Raw genomic sequence first — 22,842 nt, forward strand, 5'->3', positions numbered from 1 at the left:
TCATGTCCAGGTAGATAAAAGATATAAAATTTCAGCAGGACAATTAGAAACTGCAAAGTGATAGATATGCATGTTTGAAATTAGAAATTTGAGAACTGAAAATACAAAGGGCTAAAAATAACCAAGACACTTACAGAACAATAAGTTGGGAGGACTTGTTCTGCCAAATATCAAAAACAATATATCAGCTATCGTGATGAAGTATACCATCACAGGGATAGAAAAGAAGGAACAAGAAATCCAGCAAGAGACGTATACATATATGGATATGACATATGACTTTGGTGGCACTGCAGAAAAGAATGGACTTCAATAAATGGTGGTGAGACACTTCCTAGCATACACAAAATTAATTCCTCTTGAATTAAAAACTTAAAATCGGAAAGTCAAAATTAAAGCTTTAGAAGACAATATAGAGGAGTATCTTCATGACTTTGTGGCTCTAGAGAACAATTTTTTTTAAAACTCACAAAAAGATCTAGCCTTAAAACAAAAAATTGACACTTCTCAGTACCTGACCATTAACAAATTCTTTTTATCAAAGAGCATCATAAAGAGAGGGAAAGGCAAGCCAGAGTGGGAAAAAATATTTGCAATTATATAGCCAACTAAGAACAGGATTTATAAAGATCTTTTATGAATCAAGGAGGAAAAAAACCCTGCCAACACAACCAAAAAATGGACAAAAGAATTGAAAAGTCACTTCACAAAAAAGAAAGAGTGGCCAACAAACATATTAAAAGGTGCTTAATTTCTAGAGTAATTAGGGAAATGCAGAGTAAAACTTCAATGAGATATAACTGCACATCCAACAGATTGGCAAAATTAAAAAAAAAAAAACATCTGTTAACACCAGAGATGAGCAAAGTGGGAAGACACGACAGCTCTATTGTTCAGGAAAAACTTTGTTATTATCTAATAAAATTTAAGATGTGAATATCCTATGACCAAGGAATTCCATTCCTAGGCATATATACCTTAGTTACCCTAGGCAATACATAAAATAATGTTCATTGTGGAACTGTGATTACCCACACCCCAAACATCCCAATTGTCCACAGTCAACAGAATGAATAAATAAATAGTTGTATATTAATGCAAAGGTAAAATTACACATCAATGACTATGAATGAAGTATTGTTACACATGGATGAATCCCATGTTGAATGAAAGAAGCAGCCACAAATGAATGTATTGATTCTATTTACATAAAGTTCAAAAACAACAGAAGTAAACTGTATGTATTGTTTAGGTACATACATAGGTGGTAACACTATAAATAAAAACAAAGACACAGTTATCACAAAAGGTAGAAAAGTGCTAACTGCTAGAGGGTATGTGTGGGGAAGCTGGTTGTGATTGGGAAGGGACCGCAAGGGGAGTTTCTGGGCTGCTGTCAATGTTCTATTGATTTGAGAGCTGGTTATACAAGTAGTTACTTTACAATTATTCCTTAAACTGTGTATTTGTATTTTATATACTCGTTTGAATATATATATATATATATATACACACACACACATACATATATGTATATATATGAATACATATTTCTTAAATAAACAAAGCTAAGACAAGGCAAGACAAAAATGAACAAATTACCTACTGATTACTTCCTGTGACTCCCAAGACTGCAACTTCTTGATTTATGTTTTGAATTTGTTAAAAGTAAACAGTTAAGCCCATACCTAATGATTGTATACTAAATGGTTATATATTTACAATCACAATGAATTTTTGATAATATTCATTGCAGTTGAAAGGATTATTAGGTCAAGAGAATATTTTCCCTCAAGATCTCAAGAGAACAATTTTCTTTCTGTCTTCATTTTACTAATTATAAAATAGTGGACTCTAAACACTGCTGACGTTTTTATGTCTTGTCACTGGCACAACCAGGGAGTGTCATGATACATAAAAAATAAAAATAAAGATACACATCTACATCCAAGTTCTTTGGGACAATTTAGAGGAACTTATAGATGTGTAACATACTGCTCTGAACTCTAAAAAGGAATGGACTTTGGAAATCCCCAACCAACAGTCTGGGATTTACCAGATCTTCTAGGTTTTACAATTTCTCAATTGTTTTAAAAGAATTTCCAGAAGCTAAAAGCACTTTGAAATTATGTCTCTCCACATCCAGTGAGTGTTCTATCTCCATGATTGCAAAACTTGAAAACTAGGAAACACCAAAGCAACACTACTCACAAAATGAATAATAAAATTGGAATCTCTAGAGTCAGCTATGGAACAGGATTTACAAAGATATTGTCAAATTCCTTACTTTATTTTTAATAAGTAAAAAATCACTCAGTGGTACCATACAAAATCAAATCATTAATTTTTGCATCTGGTATTTCAATCACCAGCACTGATCTCATGGGACAGAAATAAAACAGATAATGAAAAAAAACCGTCATTAAATTCATGCTGGTTTTCCAGCCTAGTAGAACTATACAGAAGAAACTAATGGCAATAACCGTTACAGAAAAAAAAGCAATGACAAAATGGTTTCAGATTTAATCACAAAATGAACTTAATCCTTACTGATTTTATTTATATCTGCTAAAGCACTGATCTCTATAAATAAGAATTGATAGCACGGTTCTGTTCTAAATTTACTTCTGAAGAGATGTGGAGGATTTAGATCAAATATAAGCAAGCTACTAGATCACAGTTGAGAATTACTGAATGGCTACCTGGAAAATATCAGTTATTGTCATAGAGCACAAAACAAAAAAGTGGGAACAGACTTCTTATAGGAAAGTGCTTTTACTGCTGCTAGCCTCTAAAGTTCCAAGCCATAGAGCTTTGATATTCCTGGATTCAATTTTAAGTAACATTAATTTTAAGCATTATATTTGCAATATACATGATGGGAGAAGGTAGGATATGACAAACCAAAATTAATTGCTTATTTCAAAGGTAGCCATTTCCTTTAAACTCATCCTGTCCACTTATCCTCACTTCCAACGCAGACTACCCTTTAATCATACAAATTCACCCTCCACTCCTAAATATATTTTCCCAATTGGATGATACTTTTACAAAAGAACGAAAACAATACAGCTGGTTGACTAAGTAACTTAAACTATTTGTAAGTGGAATAAAAGGAAAGTTAAGTAGACAATATAAAAAGATGCCAAATTGGAGTAATACTGATGTGAATCTAGTTTTTAATTTATCAAAGTACCTATTAATGGTTTGAACAGAAGAGCTGAAGAAAAGCAGCTAGAGGGAAATGACTTTCTGTGGTTAAAAAATGCCAATTGCTTTAGAATGCATGATAGCCCTGGAAATAAAAGAAACACCTGCTGTTTTCACTGAGTTTACAGTGTTGAGTACACTTTATGTTATTTTAATGAAAGCATTTCTATGAACATATGCAATAGCTCATATCAGAAAACAGAAAGTTTCTATCAATAAAGACCTAAAAAAATAAATTTTTATCTTTGTCAACTCCCTTTCTGGGAATGTAGAATTAAATAATACATTTCCCTTTAAAATAAAATATTAATTTATTATTATTTTTTGTCCATTAGGCTGCTGGAAGAAAAAAAATCAAGACTCAACTAGTGATAATTTTTTAATTTCTACTTTTCATCTACTTCTAAGGACACTCCCTTTACAAAACCTTTTAGTCTTATATACTATGACAATCAGGTTTAGAGTTCCAAATAAATAAAACAGCCACACTAGAAGGCATACTAAAGAATCAAATGACTAGCCATATTTATCTGTTCACATTCATGGATTCTCTAAGCGGGTTGTCAAGAGTCCATATGCTATTGTTAACATTTAGTCCCAGTTAACACCTGTCATCTGATGTGCTCATGACTTACAACACTGATGCTATCAGCAAGAGATCCTGATTTTGGGGAGACAGTGATATAACAAACTCTGGTTATATCAGCAGAGGTAACATGTCAGTAAACTGTAACTTGTAAAGTTTTAAGAGTAACTACTCTTCATCCACTGCTACCATCCCTCCTCCATGGGTGTTAAATTCAAAGCCTCATCATGAGAGGTGCAGGGAGCCAAACACTGTTTGTATAGAAAAATGGGCCTCAAATACTAAACAAAAAGAAATTCATAAAATGGGATTCAACTTTTTGGATAGTTGCATTTGTTACTTTCAATTTCTTGATCTTTTATTTCTTCTGGTCTTAGATACATATTTTTTCCTTCTTTTCATCCAAAGAGGTTAATACACAATTTTTTGGTAAGCATTATAAAACAGCATTCCAGTTCGAAGTTGCTTGTGAGCACATCCACATATGAAGCACTACACATGTGTATACTATGCTTCAAAATACTTTACAATTCTTCACTGTAGTTTTTTACTGATGTTTCCCTTAAATTAAGGCTTCATCAAAGAGAAATCCATAGCATTATGAGCTGACTTTTTAAGCTCCTGAATAAGTGCATTCTTTCCAAAATCAAGTAGTCCTAAATTTAAGACAACTTCTGTTAATCAGTGTCATGACTAAAGTAGTATCTTACTGGAGGTCCAGGTAAATCTTCGTCTCCATCAGTATCTGGAGCAAATGACACAGTAAGATCCACATATTTCTTTTCAGTAGAAGGTTTCACAAGTTTATGCATTCTAAGGAAAAATAAGCAAAGAAAAATAATTTGGTAAATTCTGTAAAATGAAAGAGTGATTTGGTGATAATGTTGTGCAAAGAATCTGGGCTTGTTTAAATTTATTTTTAAATCTAATAATTCACCTGCTTTCATATAATTATTTTCTTTACTAAAAGCTCTAAAATCAAGACATTCTTTTACCTAACAGTTAATCAATTTTTACCTTTGCTGGTAATGATAAAGAATACAGACCACTTATTTAAAAACAAAAACAAAAAACAAAAACTCCACAGTAAAAAACCTAAAATGTGAGAAATGCTTTTAAACAATGAATATATCAAATATAGATCCCTGCCCTTGTGAATGAAGCTTATATTGGTGGGAGGGGAGAGACAATAAATAATACAGTAACTGTTAGACAGTGATAAATGCTATGAGAAAGAGGAAAAGTAGAGCAGTGTAAAAGGGATTAGGCATGCTAGGCTGGGGTACCAGACAGGATGCAGTATTAAATAGGATTCAGAGAGGCCTCTTCAGGAAGTGCAAAGACCAGAGGTGAGAGTTAGTCAGATGGCCATCTCAGAAAGAGTTGCAAGCAGAGGGAAAAACTAGAGCAAAGGTCGCATGTTGGAGATTGGAATGTTCAAGGAAAAGTAAGGAGGCCAGTATAACTGGAATATTGTGAGCAAGGAGAGAGAAGTATGAAAGGAACTTGGAAGGGTAAGTGGGAACTAGATAATTTAGGGCCTTGCAGACCACTGCAAAGACTGGCTGTTTTCCTCCCTCTCTTCCTTTAGGTCTCTGCTCAAATGTCAGCCTTTCACATCAGAATATGGCAGGCAGGGACTTCCCTCGTGGCGCAGTGGTTAAGAATCTGCCTGCCAATGCAGGGGACACAGGTTCGAGCCCTGATCCAGGAAGATCCCACATGCCTCGGAGCAACTAAGCTTGTGCGCCACAACTATTGAGCCTGTGCTCTAGAGCCCACGAACCACAACTACTGAGCCCATGAGCCATAACTACTGAAGCCCGCATGCCTAGAGCCTGTGCTCTGCAAGAGAAGCCACTGTAATGAGAAGCATGCGCAGTGCAATGAAGAGTAGCCTCCTCTCGTCACAACTAGAGAAAGGCTGCACACAACAACAAAGACCCAATGCAGCCAAAAATAAGTATAAATTAATAAATAAATCTTTAACAACAACAACAACAACAACAACAAAAAGAATATGACAGGCAGAGGGAATACCTAGATTGCCCAATATACTGTAGCAACTTAATACCTCCTTATTCTGCTTTATTTTTTCACAGCACTTATTGCCATCTGACATACATATTTAATTGTTATGTAAACTCCTCGAGCAGGGCAGGGACTCTGCTTTGCTCACTGCTGTATCCCTAATGTTTACAAAAGTACCTGGTACATAGCAGGCATTCTTTAAAAAAATCTGTTGAATAAATGAAAATAACAATTTGGCATTTAAAAAAAATACTTCAGTCTCACAAGCCTAGTCCTTTTGTGTCTGCATATAAGAGGTGGATCTACTTTTACTTGATATATTGACCAAATCAGGTTTCTAAGCCTATTAGCTTATAAGCTAACCCTGAACGATAATAAACTCACAAGGGTATTAAAATCCTATAAATCTCACTTGACAGGTAGCCTGTGGAGCTTGGCAGAGTCACTGTCTTTATTACTGCCATTAGATAGGAGTAAATCACATATTTTTATCTGAACTTCAACAACCTCTATATTTAATTTTCTAGTGTGCATCCAACTTATATTTCAACTTTTGAGAATCTCTTGCATATAATGTTCAATACTTACGTTAACTTCAATCTTTTTGCATGACCAGGCATTACAGGAACATAAAGCATTTTGACTCCCTGTACCACCATTGTTGGCTCAATTCCGTACTTCTCCTGAAAGTGAATACCCAAAAGAAACAATCAAAGCTCCACCCAAATATAAAATGCTGGATGACAATGTTTTACAACCAGTAAAAAGAGAGAAAACTCCTGCTAAATAATATTTATAAAAACCTCTAATGAAATTATGTATAAAACTAACAGATTCGAAGCAACTAATGAATAATTGTCTCACTTTGACGGCATTTATGAAATCCAAGAGGGTGAACTCTTCTTTTCCATGTATAATCCATCTGTCCCAAATTGTAAATGATATTCCATTTCTGTTGTAGAAAAATATTCAGAACAAAAACATTTAAATTTTCTTCCCTTTAGTAATAATAAAAAATCCCAGAAGTCCACTATTTGTGATTTAGCTAGATATTAATGTGGGAATAAAAAAGGAAAATATAACAAAATATTCCATAATTCCATCTTACTTCCCCATTGCACCACACAGGTAACCACTTTATCAGTATCTTGTTTATCTTTCCAGTGTCTTATTATAAATCAGTATGTCTTAGCAAGAGAGTTCCATTTCTCTCTTTAAACAGTTGCATGAGTTTCACTGTGTGGATGTTCCAGTCTCCTATTACTAGACACTTAGGTTGTCCCAATCTTTGGCTATGATAAACAATGCCAAAATGAATATCCTGTACATATATCATTTGAGATGAGTGCAAATGTATCTGCAAGTTTGAAATATAGTGCTATATTTGCTTTAATATGGGTTATATTATTTTATACTCTCATCAGTAATGTGTGAGAGTGCCTTCTCATACTCTTGCCAAGATAATAGTTTTCAAATTTTTGGTTGTTACCAATTTAAAAATTGAAAAATGGAAGTCCAGGGGAATTGATTTGCTTTGTCATACAACTTTTGGAACTAGATTCTTAACCTAATTATCCATTAGTCAGACACTAGAATGGCTTCTAATTCATCTGAATTAGGCAGACAGATGAAACCATAGAAAGTACAATGCTAAACAGTGGGGCAGATTATATGTTGTGAGAGTTCTATGGCTAGTTTAGTCAGCAATGCTTCATGCTACATGCAAAAGAATGAAATTGGACTCCTATCTTACACCACACACAAAAATTACCTCAGAATAGATTGAAGACTTGAATGTAAGACCTGAAACCATAAAACTCCTAGAAGAAAACTTAGGTGGTAAGCTCCTTGACACTGGTTTTGGTTATGAGTTTTTAGATTTGACACCAAAAGCAAAGGCAACAAAAGCAAAAATAAACAAGTGGGACTACATCAAACTAAAAATCTTCTGCACAGCAAAGAAAACCACTAACAAACTGAAAAGGCAACCTACCGACTGGGAGAAAATATTTGCAAATCATATATCTGGTAAGGGGTTAATATCCAAAATATATAACGAACACATATAACTCTACAGCAAAAACCCCAAATAATCCAATAATAAAATAGGCAGAGGACCTGAACAGACATTTTTCCAAAGCAGACATACAGATGGCCAACAGGTACATGAAAAGATGCTTAATTATCACTAATTATCAGGGAAATACAAATCGAAACCACAGTGAGATATCACTGTACACTTGTTAGGATGGCTATCATCAAAAAACAGAAGATAACAAGTGTTGGCAAGGATGTGAAGGAACTGGAACTCTTGTATATTCTTGATGGGAATGTAAAAATGATACAGCCACTATGGAAAGCAGTATGTAGGTTCTTTAAAAAATTAAAAACAGAACTACCATATGATCTAGCAATTCCACTCCTGGGTATTTATCCAAAGAAAATGCAAACACTAACTTGAAAAGATATCTGTACTCCCAGGTTCACTGCAGCATTACCTGTAATACCTAAGACATGGAATCAATCTAAATGTCCATTGATGAATGGATAAAGAAAGTGTGGTACTATATATAATTATAATAATATAATATATATATAATGAAGTATTATTCAGTCATAAAAGGAATGAAATCCTTCCATTTGTGACAACGTGGATGTACCTTGAAGACGTTACGCTAAGTGAAATAAGTCAGACAAAGAAAGACAGATATCTTATCATCTCATGTATATGTGGAATCTAAAACAAACAAATCCCACAAAAAACTCAACCAACCAACCAGACAAAACCCCAAAAAAATCCCAAGCTCATAGATACAGAGAACACTGATAGTGCCAGAAACAGGTAGTGAGGGTGGGCAAATGGATAAAGGGAGTCAAAAGGTACAAACTTCTGGTTGTAAGATGAGTAAATCATGGATATATAATGTGAAGCATGGTGACTATAGTTAATAATACTCTACTGCATATTTGAAAGTTGCTGAGCGAGTAAATCTTAAATGTTATCATCATCAGAAAAAAAATTCTATAACTATGTATGATAATGGATGGTGACTGGGCTTATTGTGGTAATCATTTCACAGCATATACCAGTGTTGAATCATTGTGTTGTACACTTGAAACTAATTTAATGCTGTACATCAATTATACAATAAAAAAAGAAAAAAGAAAAAAGAAAAAAAAGAAATGCTACATGAAGATGGGGTTTTGACCTCATCATGAAGTGATGGAAGAGTTTATATATATAGGAGAAAAGGAGAGATAAAGCTATTATTTATCCCTTTTAAAAGGTAAAAAAATTATTTCATTCTCATTATGCAAGAGAAACACACCTTCATGCATACCTGATTTCAGTTTTTCTTACTTCAGATGTCTCTGTAAACACTATAATTGGAATGGCTAAGTTAAAGAAACAATTTTTGTAAGCTTCAAATGGATAGTCACCAGCTACTTTGATCATCTCCAATGCAACCTAGACAAAAGAAGGTGATCTGATTATATAAATAGCCTAAAACTATTCATGACTTTAATTGCATCTATATAATTTTCCTGAATTCTTCTCAAGCATTTCTGTGTAGAGGATAAAAGCAGCTATTGGACTGGAGTAATATAAATTTCTTATAAGCCTCTAACTAATTTGACCATGTAATCTTCCTACTTTGAAAGCAGATATCAGAAGTCAAGCAATACAGCAGTCTAAAATCATTTAATAATAGGAACAATAATGACATAGCTTCTAAGAATAACACTACAGTACGGTATAATAACTAGGGCCATCCTAAAGATTCTAAATCATTAAGGAAAGACTAAATTTAAAGAAATCCAAATCACTAACAGAAATTACATTTATTTTAAGACAAAGAACTAAAATCCAATATAATCAAAGAGCAAAGATTAGGGTAGTTCATTTTATTCAAGAAAAATAGAGCATTTGGATTGTACAGAGGATACAAAGATGATGAAGAGGATTACTGCCTGTAAGAAAAGTTATACTCTATCTTGACAGAGCTTATTTTTTTACATTAAAATATCTGTATTATCTGTAAAAGTTCAAAATACAGATTACTGTATTTTCAGAAATATCTTACAATTTTAAATTATAAGATCAATATGTATCCCTCCTTCTCTAAGATCTCTGAGTGAATGGTTTGGGGTGGTGTAACAGGGAAGACAGAAAAGAAGCAATGAATAACGAGCATTTTCAAAGAATCATAATCTCACCAAGCCAGAAACTGCAGCAGTGGACGTTGCTATAGCAGGTATAATTCTACCTGCTATGCGTTTTGTTTTCAAACGGTCAGCTGGTTCAATGTTATACATTTTGGCACGAAGATTTGATGCAGCTGTGATGAAATCTATGTGTCCATTATGATCATCATCTTTTTCAAATGAAAGCACTGCCATCTGAAGGTCACCTGATGACAATAACCAGAAAAACAAAGTTTCCTAGTAAGTGATAAAGGCTTTACTAGGTAAAAAGCAAGGCAGTGTGGGTTCACTACTGTTAAAGATTCCTTTTTGTTTAGGTTTGCAAATGACTGAAAAATACAATGACAACAACAACATCCAGGGAACTGAAGTTACTGAAGGATATGAAAATGATGGCTTTAAAACCACTAAATTAGAAGTTTTAATATTAAAAAAAAAACCTTTCTAATAAAACATAAAAATAAGAAAGCCATGTATATCTGCTATTAAGTGGCTTACAATAAAAAAGTCAACACTGGGTACTGTTCAAAAATTGATTTCATAAATACTACTCTGAAACATTTTACCTCTGATAACTAAGAATAGGGTATATTGGTCAAATAAAAATAAGTGTCTTTATGAAAGATTTCTAGATTAGTGGTTCCTCAAATCATTCTGTAGACAGGTGTATTTAATCTGTGATGAAATGAGAAAGTAAGAAATGGTAATATGTTTTTTCTAGAATTATAATTATTAACTTAGAATATAAACATTTTACTTGCAAAATAAATAGTTGGCTAATCTAGGCTTTTCTCCTGAATTTTACTGGTCTTTGTGTAAAATCCCAAAAGTCTGGAAACTGATTTATGTAGTAGAAAGGTGCTGAGCAGGTCTAAAAACATGAGCTAATACGGATCTGTTTTTAAGGAATTAAAAGTTCAGTTTCCCGATATTTAAGACCATTTAGCAAAGGTGTACATAGGTCAGGTTTGTATTTCCTGTGTGTAATTATGGAGACTAAGAAGCCAAGAAGAAATCTGTCTATGATTTTTTTTCCTAAAGTGATTTCACTGGATCTCAGGGTTAGTCTCCAAAGGACTCCATGTTTTCTTCATTATGCTAGCCATAAGTTAAAAAGGAATCACACAATAGAATCTCAAGAACTAAAACAATCACAACAGCAAAAACAAAGCAGACTTACATTTCAGCCTTCTATGGTAGGGAAATGGTGGAGAAAGTTATGAATTGAGTCACAGTTAAAGATGAACAGTGACTTTCATATGATCATGGAATCAAGTAATATCAATATTATTGTTGTTGTTATGATTTAATCCCACAACCTTTTGAGTGTACAGCTTAGTGAAAATAAAAATCCCTTTAGTTCGGGGCTTCCCTGGTGGCACAGTGGTTGAGAGTCTGCCTGCCAATGCAGGGGACACGGGTTCGTGCCCCGGTCTGGGAGGATCCCATATGTCACGGAGCGGCTGGGGCCGTGAGCCATGGCCGCTGGACCTGCGCGTCCGGAGCCTGTGCTCCGCAACGGGAGAGGCCGCAACAGTGACAGGCCCACGTACCGCAAAAAAAAAAAAAAAAAAAAAAAAAAAATCCCTTTAGTTCAAAACATTTTTATAAAGATTTCCCCTTACTTGTGGTAGCTTCACTAGATGAAATAGCCTTTTCCAGTTGGAAAACAGCATTCCTCTCATCTTCACTGCTAACAGGAACATGGTCTGGTTTCCTTGCAGTTTCATCTGTTTGAACAACCTTTAAATATATGTATGTATATTCATTAATGACATCACATCCTACACCTAAGTTTGACTAACAAATCTGTTTTTATCAAATAAGTCACAAAGAGAAAACATTCTATTGGTTTAATTAGATTATTAATCATTATGGCCCAATGTATTTTACACCTTCTGTTGTTAAGTAATATGTTATTTACATATTTATTATCTACTGCCTCACACTGACATGTAAACTCTATGAGAACAGGGATCTTTATCTTGTTCACTGAGATAACCTCAACATAGCTAAAATAAACTTGCTCATAGTGGGTGTTAAAAATACTGAATAGTTTATAAGATCTAAGTTCATACAACTCTCTCTTAAAATTCCACACTAAAATAAAGTTAATGTTAATCAACAGTTTGTGATTCTGACAAATCAACTTCAAACCAAATTACATACCTCTAACTAGTGCAGAGCTGTTTTCTGTCTCCAAAGAAATTGACGAAATCCACAAAATATATAATACAGGCATCTTTTAAACATTTATTGACTACTGAAAAGAAGTTCTATCCCAAAGAATATGTCTTCCTTCATATAGTTGCATGCTTAGGGCAGCACATATAAGTAATTTATCTTTAAGAAATTACTTATTAAACACAAGGGCAGTGAAGTTAATATTCTCAAACCAAGAAACTAGCTACATATCATCATTAAAATACTATTTCTTATTAAAAAGACACATCCAATTCACATTTTTACATATTAAATATGATTATAAATATTTGAGAAATATTAAGGAGTCAGGGAAGCAGTAATTTTTATTTGCCAGAATGTGTAGTTGATATTTTTTGGCTATGGCATCTTTTAACTAGGAGTGCCAGATGCTGAAGCTTCAGTGGGAGCTGCTTCAAGGAGTGGTAAAAAAGCACATAAGTCATGTTAAAATTGCTCAGGGTAATTTATGCCGCCAAAACTTTGACACAGAACGAAGCAATTCAAGCTAGAAAACATATTGAAGAGCAGTAGAGACCTGTAAAGTTATTGATGCATATTTCCTTGGCTTCTGTCTAGCAGCTTTGCCCATTAGAAACATGGGCTAGGAATCTTCTTTATATAGGAATTTTGTTTTTCCTTTCTGTACTTTTGTTCTTGATAAACTAAAAGTCATGAACATTTCATTCAGAAAACCTATTTACTTGCACAAAATGAACTGCCTACAAGTTTTCCTTGTCCCTAAAATAAAAATGCATAGTGGAAGACTGCACACACCACTTCCTACTTGAATTTTGCAGGGAGGCACTCATTACTCCGCATTTTCCAGTATAGCTAAAGGTAAATGGAACAGGTTGTTCTGTGGTTTATTTCTTTTTAGAGTGCATACGAAAAGGCACATAATGAACATGTGAAAAAGAAAAATATTTATTATTTTCAAATTTTATTTACCCTGCCTAAATTTCATGTTCCATCTTTATTAATACTCCCTGTCTTTCTCCTTCCAACATATTTGCCTGACAAAATCCCAACCCTTGTTACAATCCAATTTACTAGCTATTCCACAGTAGCACCCAAGCAGCTAAATGCCTTTTCTCCAGCCACATGTAGTGGAATACATTAAGTGGAATTAACATTAAGTGGATATTAAATATTGTCTCAAAATTCTACAACATCTTCTAATTCCCCACTTTTCCCACTCCCCTAGGCAATTACTTCACATCTTTTTTTTTCTCTGCTCAAACTTCCTCTATCTTCTCCCTGTCACTCGGAGCGATTAAGCTTGCTTCTTTTTTTCAACTAAGAAAATAATCTTTTTTTCTTGCATACTCAAACCAATTCCTTACAAATCCTGTCAGGGCTACTGCAAAATGTGCACAGAATCCAACCTCTTACCACAACTTCCCTGTTACCCACTGCCCCTGTTTATGGTTCATTCAAACCACCATCATATCTTGACTATAATCTCCTAATAGCTATTTCTGCTTCCTCTCTCATGTCCTAATCATTCTTAACACAATTGTCAGGGTCATCCTTTTAAATATGTCAGGTTGTGTCCTCTGCTTAAAATCCTCCACTGGCTTCTTATCTCATAATAAAACATGAAGTACTTATAACCCTCACTACCTCTCCAATCTCGCCACCTACCACTCTTCTCTTGCGTATTCTCCTCCAGAAAAATTCTGGCCTTCAAAGTCTTTCAAGGCCTTTCTCTGAACTTGTTCCTGCCATCTGTACTGCTCTTTCACCAGATAACAGTATGGCCCACTCCCTCACTTCCTTCAGGCTTCTGCTCAAATGTTACCATATCAGAGAAGCTTTCCCCTTTTATCTCGTATAAGATGACACCAGCTCCATCACCCTTTGTTTTCCCTGTTTTATTTTTTCTTATTAGCATTTATGCCCACAATGCAATATTACATAATTATTGGCACTTTTTTTTAATAGTCTCCCTCTGGCCCAACTCGCACAAGAACAAGAATTTTGTTTTGTTCCTATGGGCTTCTCCAGGTTTAGAAAGAGACTTGACACAAGTAGAAGTTCAATGACTATTGGCTAAATGAATAAACTTGTACACATACCTTGTTGGAAGGTTTGAATTCCTGAATCTTTACTTCGGAAAGAATATTCAACAGGGTATCTGCTGATAAGTCCTGGTTTTTAAAACAGTAATTTTATCAACATATTCTTAAAATTCTGAATTCTAAACCTAAAAAACAACCTAAAAAAGGTCCTTTATCATACTAAATATTTGAATAATTTATGATATAACTGTTAGACCACATCTGTTTGTGACATTTACTTTTATTTCTATAGAAATACCATCTACAAAGGCTGGGAAGTGGGGGTGGTGTGTGTAAAAAAGTACTTGTTAGGCAACAAACCTGAAATCTTAGTTCTTTCCACAATTTTTTTTTTTTTTTTGGCCGTGCCATGCAGCAGGTGGGATCTTCCCCGACCAGGGATCAAACCCGTGCCCCCTGCACTGAGAGCATGGAGTCTTAACCACTGGACTGCCAGGGAAGTCCATCCACAAATTTTTAAAAAGGTAGTTTTAGGACTGGTTGTATCAGACAGAGTGCCTTGAGATCAGGAACTATCTCTTCATTGTTTTACAAAGTTCCATGCGGAAAGTTATACTCAATATACATTGACTCACAGTAAATGGAATTCATACCTTTGGAAGCAGGAAAATATTTAAATGGTTCAGGATAAACTTAGATGAATTTAAGGCTATATACATGTTTATTATTAAGAATCTACTTAGGAAAAACTGAGACACAGTGCTTTTGAGGTCACCTACAACTCATCACAAAATTATCACTCCTTTCACACAAAAAATACCCAACTGAATGCCACTATTTCTACCAGACATTTATGGTATATTTTACTGCGTGTTAATTCCAAAAGGGATTAATGTACAACAGGCATTTTTATATCTAGATCCAAAATAGCCAATTCTAGTTATGGATCTGGCTCATATTTCCCATTCAGCCTAGTACCTAAAAGTATATTAATTTATTTAGCTCTATTATGCATTTGAGAAGGAAAATTCACTAATGCAGACCTGCCTTTCAAATAAAACTGTATTAGATCCCTTTACATATGAGTCAATGAAGATGATGTCTAAGAGAAAAGGTATAAATGATAAAAGTTAAGAAATGTCAATGTAGGCTAGCATTTTCAAATCTCCTGAAAAGCATATGTTAATTTCACAAAAATAAGCCAAACAAATGATAACAAACAGAATCACTAAGAAATATTTAAAAATTATTATGAAATAGGTCACTTTGGGTTTTCAGAGTAATTACAATAATTAAAGTTAGTAGGTTATAAATGTTTTAAAAATAAAGTAAGACTGCTTTTACAAATATTTGTTTCGCTACTTAAGTTCATAAAAAAAGTGACTTTCTTCTACTTAGTGATGCTGCAATGAGATTGTAGCTTCTGCTTTATTAGAATGGGCAACACTAGAACAAAATGAAAAGTTTATATCGAAGAACAATTCTTATAACATAAAACACATTTTGATGATGCAATTAGCTAAGTCATCTAATTCTAACCTTTTCTATCACTTGTTAGGGCTTGAAGAATATCTTACCTCTTCTGTAAATGGAATGCAATAGACTGTAGCATATAATTTTGCAGCATTCAGAAGGAAACTGAAGTGCCTTTTGAAATTAAAAAATAAAGCGTGAATGCACAGTTTCAAAGATGTTTACCAGAAACTATAGCCTTTAAAATGCTGAAGATAAGTAATTACAGAATTTTTGTTACAGGATTATTTTTTTTAAAGTTAGGCAATGAAATTCTGGTCTAGACCAAGGCATTGTAGAAGTTATAAAAGAGAAAACATCACATGTTTATCCTCATAAGCACTAATATCCAGGTAGTGATCAAGACTACTTTGGGGAGAGAAGTGGCCAGAAGTAGAAAAAGCATTGAAAGAAAATTCATTTTAATTCATAAGAAAATATTACAAACTTGGTTTTAAAGAGTGTACAATAAGTTCAAACTAAGCAAATGAGTTTGTTTAAAAACAAAAAGGTAAGTTTTATAGAAGAAGCAATCAGGGCTTCCCTGGTGGCGCAGTGGTTAAGAATCCACCTGCCAGTGCAGGGGACATGGGTTCGAGCCCTGGTCCGGGAAGATCCCACATGCCATGGAGTAACTAAGCCCAGGTGCCACAACTACTGAGCCTGAGCTCTAGAGCCACAACTACTGAAGCCCGTGCACCTAGAGCCCATGCTCTGCAACAAGAGAAGCCCCCGCAATGAGAAGCCGGCGCACCGCAACGAAGAGTAGCCCCCGCTCGCCACAACTAGAGAAAGCCGGAGCACAGCAATGAAGCCTCAGTGCAGCCAAGGATAAATAAATAAATAAATAAATTTATTTATTTAAAAAAAGAAGCAGCAATCAGGATAAGGTGACTAGAATAAGCACCAGAGGAAAAAACTAAGCACAGAATTACTTGTTGAAAGGAAGGTTAACAAGCTAAGTGTTTAATTAAAATATATACATATAAGTGTGTTTGTGTATAAAATGCATATCTAATATAGATAGGATATACAGGCATTTACTCAAAGATCAACTCCTTTGAAAATTAACCTGGGATTATTTAGGGAGTTATTTAGTAGTGATCATTTTCCCCCATGTAACTGAAGTTTCGTATATACTGACTTCATTAAATAGGAAAACATCTGTCTTCATTTTACTTTTTAATGAATAATGTCAAAGAGATGACACTTCGGTTGTACTTTAGAGAAGACAAAAATAATAAGATTATTTACCATGTAAATAAGTAGATTCACCTATGTGTGGGGAGAAGAATTGTGGCTGGCTTTGTTGGCCAAAATGCTATGCTAACTCTTAGATTAACAGGGATGCAATAATTTAACATTAAAAAGCCTGCAGTTTTCACCCTGCAATGTAAACCTATACAGTTAAGAAGTTTACAATGAAGGATGTATATAAAACTGGATATATATACTTACAAAGGTTCATTTAGATCAAATTTTAATGGAGAGGGGGGCCTTTTTGGTGACTGCCAAAACAAACCTAACAAAATACAAAATACAAAATACAAAATATTATTTTCAGTGTCAGCAGTCAGTAATAAATTGCATTAAACTTTCTTCTCAACACTGATATATACTTACTGCCATCTTTTAATCGTGTGTCCAGAGGGAAACAGTGAAGAAGCTGAAGAGCCTAAAGAAAAAATTGAATTAAAAAAAAATCACTACTTAATATTAACTGAAGTAAAAAAAACCCAAAAAACAACATACATAAAAAGACATACAGTGAAGTCTTCCAGTCACCGTGTACTCAATCTGTCCATTTTCCTGTCACTGCCCCCCACCTCAACTTGGAATAACTTCTATTGCTATTTTTTATCAACACTTATATAGTTTTTTTTCTTTTTTTTGCATCTATGGCAAACATGAATATGGATTATTTTGGCCCTTTTCACAAACGGTGGCATATTTTACATATCATACTGCTCCTTTCAAAGAGCTAATCCTTAAAACAAGCAAAAAACACAGTAAAAATACACAGTATTTTATATTTTGAAATGATATGCTGCTTGAGATTTGCTTCAAAACCATCTGGGGGAGGGTATATTAGGTGGGATTATAGATGAAATAAGATTTTCTATGAGCTGTTAATTGTTAAACCTGGGTGACAAATATATGAGGAATACATGGAGATTAATTATATGCTATTTTCTCTATCATTTCTGTGGTTGAATTTTTCCACAATAAGAAAAAGTTAAAAAACCCATAGAAGATAAGGACAAAAAAGAGTTCTGTAGATTTTGAAACATGAGGTCATTGACAGTCATGGTAAGAATAATTTCAACAGTCCTGGGGAAAGAAGACACATTTACTGGATGAAGACATGGCAACAGTTAGTATAGACCACTTTTCCAAGAAGCAGAGCAAAAACGGAAGTGAAAAATATGAATAAGTATAATTTAAAGACTTTAAAAAGATGAGCTTATTTTATATTCCAATAGGTAAGAGCCTAAAGAGAGGGAGAGACTAAACAGAGTGCAGGACACATTCAAGCTTCTGTATGTAACTGGAGTAAGAATAACAGCTAATATTTCACTAAATATTTATGGGATGGACCAGATTCTATGCTGAAGACTTTGCATGTATTAACTCATTTGATCCTCACCACTATGCTATGAGTCAGGCACCAATTTATTACTCCCATTTTACAATGAGGAAACAGACAAAATGTGATTATTAGATATATATGGGGAAGGCAAAATTCCAAAAAAATTTCTGATGGAATCTCTATTCTCTCAGTCTCTTGCTTTACTCTGAACAACAAACTTTTTAATGATTACTGATTAAATGTATTCCTTCTTCTCTAGAAGGAACCCCTATTTTATTAAAACCCATTTTGTACACAGAAAGACAAGGATTAGTTAAATGTATAACTGACAAGCGAATGGGTGGAGTTTAAATGCATTCTTTAATCAGTAGCATTCAGGAAGAAATTAGTTGTGTGCCCGTCACTTGTTCTCAGTTAACTTACTAATTTCTGAAAAGCTTCCTGAAAGAAAGAATACACATTTTCAGGTCAATGAAATTAATTTCATAGTAATTAAATGAGCCAAGTTTAGACTTTTCCTTAATGTTTTATAATGTATACTTACTTTATGGTTAAAATATTTTTCAAACTTTAATCTTGCTAATTCTACACAGTGGGACCAATTTCTAGGTCTTCTGCTAAGTAACTTAATAACTTGAAAACAGCCTTCTAAACTGTGTCCAGTTTGTATCTTCTAGAATGAGAGGAAAAAAGAAAACAAAGCAAATACATGTCCAATTAATCACACAAACACACATGCACATATTCCCAGGAAATGTCAGCCAAAGTTTGAAGTGCCAGCTCATGTGTCTTATGATTTTATTATTTTCACCTCAAGCTCCCTGTCCCCGTCTTTCTACTTTCCCTCTTTCTTTTCTTTTCTGGAGGGGAAATGGGAAAAGATAGTATGCAAAATGTTAACTCTAAAGTCTCTTATCTCCCAAGTTATTCTCATGTCTTGCTAGTGGTAAGTTAGTACTATGTATGTGCTTACTATACGAAGTGCTATGAACAATATGTTACACTAAAAAGTTGGCCTTCTTAGTGTAGGATTAAAGGAAAGTGAAAAAACAGCTTTGAAGTTGCCCTCACCATTAGACTAATAAATCTGAGACCATTCCTACTCCTGAAATTTTCACTAAAACTTACCTCAGTTTTTTCCAAAGAGCTTATTAACAATCTGTTTTATTATTTGTAGCTCTCTTATCATTTATCAAATCCTTATTAGGTTGAACCATATGAATTGCTGTTCTGTGAGTCAAACATTGTAAAATATGTGCAACTCCATATAGTTTGACCAAATTAAAAATGAAGGGTTATTTGTGACCTGCTAACTTCGAGATTCCTCATATACTTACTATATACAATATTAATGTATAATCTCTGTTTAAGGAGGTAAACTATTTATAGGCAACTTGAAAATAAGATTACACTGACATAAAGTGTTGGGGTTAGCAGATACAAACTACTATATACAGAATGGATAAACGACAAGGTTCTACTGTATAAGACAAGGAACTAAATTCAAGATCCTGTGATAAACCATAATGGAAAAGAATATGAAAAAGAATGTATATACATATAACAGAATCATTTTGCTGTACAGTAGAAATTACTACAACATTGTAAATCAACTATACTTCAATTAAAAAAAAAAGTGTGTTGACTTTTACCTTTAAGACTTCTTCTGCAGATGGATAGGTTTGCCAAAATTTGTTAAACAATGAAGGCTTGTAGGAAAAGGAACTTTCAAACTATAAGGGAAAAGAGGAAAACACATTACAAATAAAAGTATGTTTAAAAGTTGGAAATATCTGATGAATTGGGCAATTGGAATTGACATGTATACACTGATGTGTATAAAATTGATGACTACAAAGAACCTGCTGTATAAAAAAATAAATAAAATAAAATTAAAAAATTTAAAAAAAAGTTGGAAATACCATCTTTTCTACTTCAAAGAAAAATTTCTTAAAAAATATCTTTATTACCTTATCTCTTGCCCATTGTATAGTGTGTTCAATAGCAGCTGGAAAGGATTTTAGGGTACAAAATGGTATTTCCTCTTCTGGGGGATCCCGCTATTTTATAAAATATGACAACAGTTAAGAGAAGCAATGACAATTTTTTATGGAATGAATTTACTTGAGTGTTTTAAGACCATTAAAAAATAAAATTCAAAAATAAAATAAATCCAACATTTTTTATCTTCTTTCTCCTACACATTAAGAAGAAAAGTTTATTCTTTTGACACTTAACCCACGTGTTTATAGCAATGTAACAACAAACACGAATTCTATTGTCACTTATTATCTGTGCACTCCTTTGGTACCATGTAGTACTCATATAGCAGATTATCATATATAATTACTTTTTTTTTCCCTCCCAGTATCAAGGTGACATTTAACACTTTAAATATTCTGCATTTTAAAAAATAATTCAAGAATTCCCAATATAGTGCCCACATACTGTTTCTTTCTCCAGGGAGAAAAAATATTTGTAAGCAGGAATATGTTCTTGATGCTTGGTATAGTTTCTTGCAGAAATTGTGTATTAAATAAATGGCAAATGTCTATGTTGTGTCATATGAAAAAGTACCATTGAAGAAATCCATATTCTCTTAAAGGGTACATTTGGTACATTTAGTCTTATTGGCTTACCCAATCTAAAACAACTCACTTTGTCTCTTTTTACTTAGAGATTTTATTTTAGTGTGTTGATCTATAAAATACCACAGAATATTTTATAAACCAAAAAGGAAAGCCAGATGTAGTATTCAATTCTAGTTTTTCTGAGTATGAAGTTAGAGAATATACATATAGGAGAAGGGGAAGATGTGGTAGAATGAGAGAATCAAGGGAACTTTCAGAATTTTGTAACATCCCCTACTTTGAAAATCTTCTAGTATGATCCCAGCATATCATGATTTTCTCCACCTAATTTCCTTCAAATCAATTATCAATTTTGTCTATTATAGTGTTTTCACTATATAAACTTCTGATTGCATGAGAGTAAAGGGGAAAACAAATTTTATTAAAATTTAAAAAATTTTCTAAACCAAACATATCCATTAAATAAAGGGATATTTATGCTTGTAAAATAATATTCTTCTTTCAATTTTACAACTTGGGTTGACCTTTTTTTTTAAATCCCCAAGCCTACATTTCTTAGACCAGTGATTTTCAAATTTGGCAGTACCTCAAAATCACTTGTGGAGGTTAAAAAAAAAGTTACACCTATATCATTTGTATAAAATATATGGTTATAAATGGCTTGGTCCCTCATATGGAGAAACAGAGTCTTCAGTAAGATTTTGGGTGGGTCACCAGTTCAAAGGTTGCTAAAAACTAATCAAGCAGCTCTGAGAAGCAAACAGTAAACACAAGAATAATATTCCAGAAAGACCGGAAACAAAATTTTGATGATAAAAAAAATAAGTTCAGCTACATTAAAAAAAATGTCTATACACATATGCACAGACATCATTGGCAGAGCAAAAACAGAAGGGATTAGGAATGCTAAACCAAATTTTCTGAGTAATGAAGAGAAATAAACCATGAGATATAAAAATGATGAGATATAAGAGATATTTACTTTAAAAAACTGGTTTACTTACATGACTATTATAGGATTCAGTTAAATGAGGTACAATAACTTCAGTGTGTCCCTTAGTGCCCATTGTTCCAGAATCTAAGAGGGGCCGTAGATTTGCTAAGCAACGGCTATGTGAAAAGAAAATAGGTAACAAACATAAAAGTGAGCAGTAACAATGTAAGCAGAGGACAACTTACCAATTTCTACTGACCATTTCACATGTTGATCACTTCTTAGATATAACACTTTAGGAAACAGATACATGACCACCAAACAACCCATTTATTATTACCATCTCCTTCCTCCCACAAACTTTGTTGCTTACCCTAGCAATTTTTGTCTCTACCTTCCATTCCCAAAGTTTGGTAGTTTTAGAACAAGACACATTACGTTTATCTTGTTCTAAAACTCCTACACAGAATGGATAAACAACAAGTTCCTTGTGTGTAGCACAAGGAACTATATTCAATATCCTATGATAAACCATAATGGAAAAGAATATAAAAAAAGAATGTCTCTATGTGTACAACTGAGTCACTGCTGTACAGCAGAGACTGCCACAACACTGTAAATCAACTATACTTCAATAAGAAAAAAGAAAAAACAAAAAAAACTCCTATCAAATTTTGGGCTTCAACTTTTTTTCCTCTGGGTTAACTCTTAATTAACGTGTTACCCTTTCTTTTCTTGTTTTCTATTTCTTCTTTGGTTTATTTTCCGACTATAGGTTCTACCTCACTATATCTTTTCAACATTTTCTTCATCCCAAACCTTCTTTTTTTTTTTTTTTTTTTTTTTTTTTTTTTTTTTTTTTTTCTTTTTGCGGTATGCGGGCCTCTCACTGTTGTGGCCTCCCCCGTTGCGGAGCACAGGCTCCGGATGCGCAGGCCCAGCGGCCATGGCTCACG

At 33.7% G+C, this 22,842-nt stretch overlaps 1 protein-coding gene across 1 annotated transcript in view; it reads right to left on the minus strand.

Moving 5' to 3' along the window:
• Positions 1–2,271: 2,271 nt before the first annotated feature.
• Positions 2,272–22,842, minus strand: part of UBA6 (ubiquitin like modifier activating enzyme 6) — a 91,158-nt gene continuing 70,587 nt past the window's right edge. The window contains exons 20-33 of the mRNA XM_082629481.1: positions 21,957–22,062; positions 20,332–20,421; positions 20,014–20,094; positions 18,906–19,034; positions 17,395–17,446; positions 17,230–17,293; positions 15,837–15,906; positions 14,317–14,388; positions 11,659–11,776; positions 10,046–10,239; positions 9,169–9,296; positions 6,692–6,779; positions 6,416–6,510; positions 2,272–4,609 (exon numbers count right to left, since the gene is read on the minus strand). Of these exons, the coding sequence (XP_082485607.1) occupies positions 4,474–4,609; positions 6,416–6,510; positions 6,692–6,779; positions 9,169–9,296; positions 10,046–10,239; positions 11,659–11,776; positions 14,317–14,388; positions 15,837–15,906; positions 17,230–17,293; positions 17,395–17,446; positions 18,906–19,034; positions 20,014–20,094; positions 20,332–20,421; positions 21,957–22,062 (1,423 nt within the window). The 3' untranslated portion in view covers positions 2,272–4,473. The remainder of the gene's footprint in view (positions 4,610–6,415; positions 6,511–6,691; positions 6,780–9,168; positions 9,297–10,045; positions 10,240–11,658; positions 11,777–14,316; positions 14,389–15,836; positions 15,907–17,229; positions 17,294–17,394; positions 17,447–18,905; positions 19,035–20,013; positions 20,095–20,331; positions 20,422–21,956; positions 22,063–22,842) is intronic.

Source organism: Mesoplodon mirus, assembly GCF_964341445.2.
Source record: "Mesoplodon mirus genome assembly, chromosome: 2".
Classification (NCBI taxonomy): Eukaryota; Metazoa; Chordata; class Mammalia; order Artiodactyla; family Ziphiidae; genus Mesoplodon; species Mesoplodon mirus.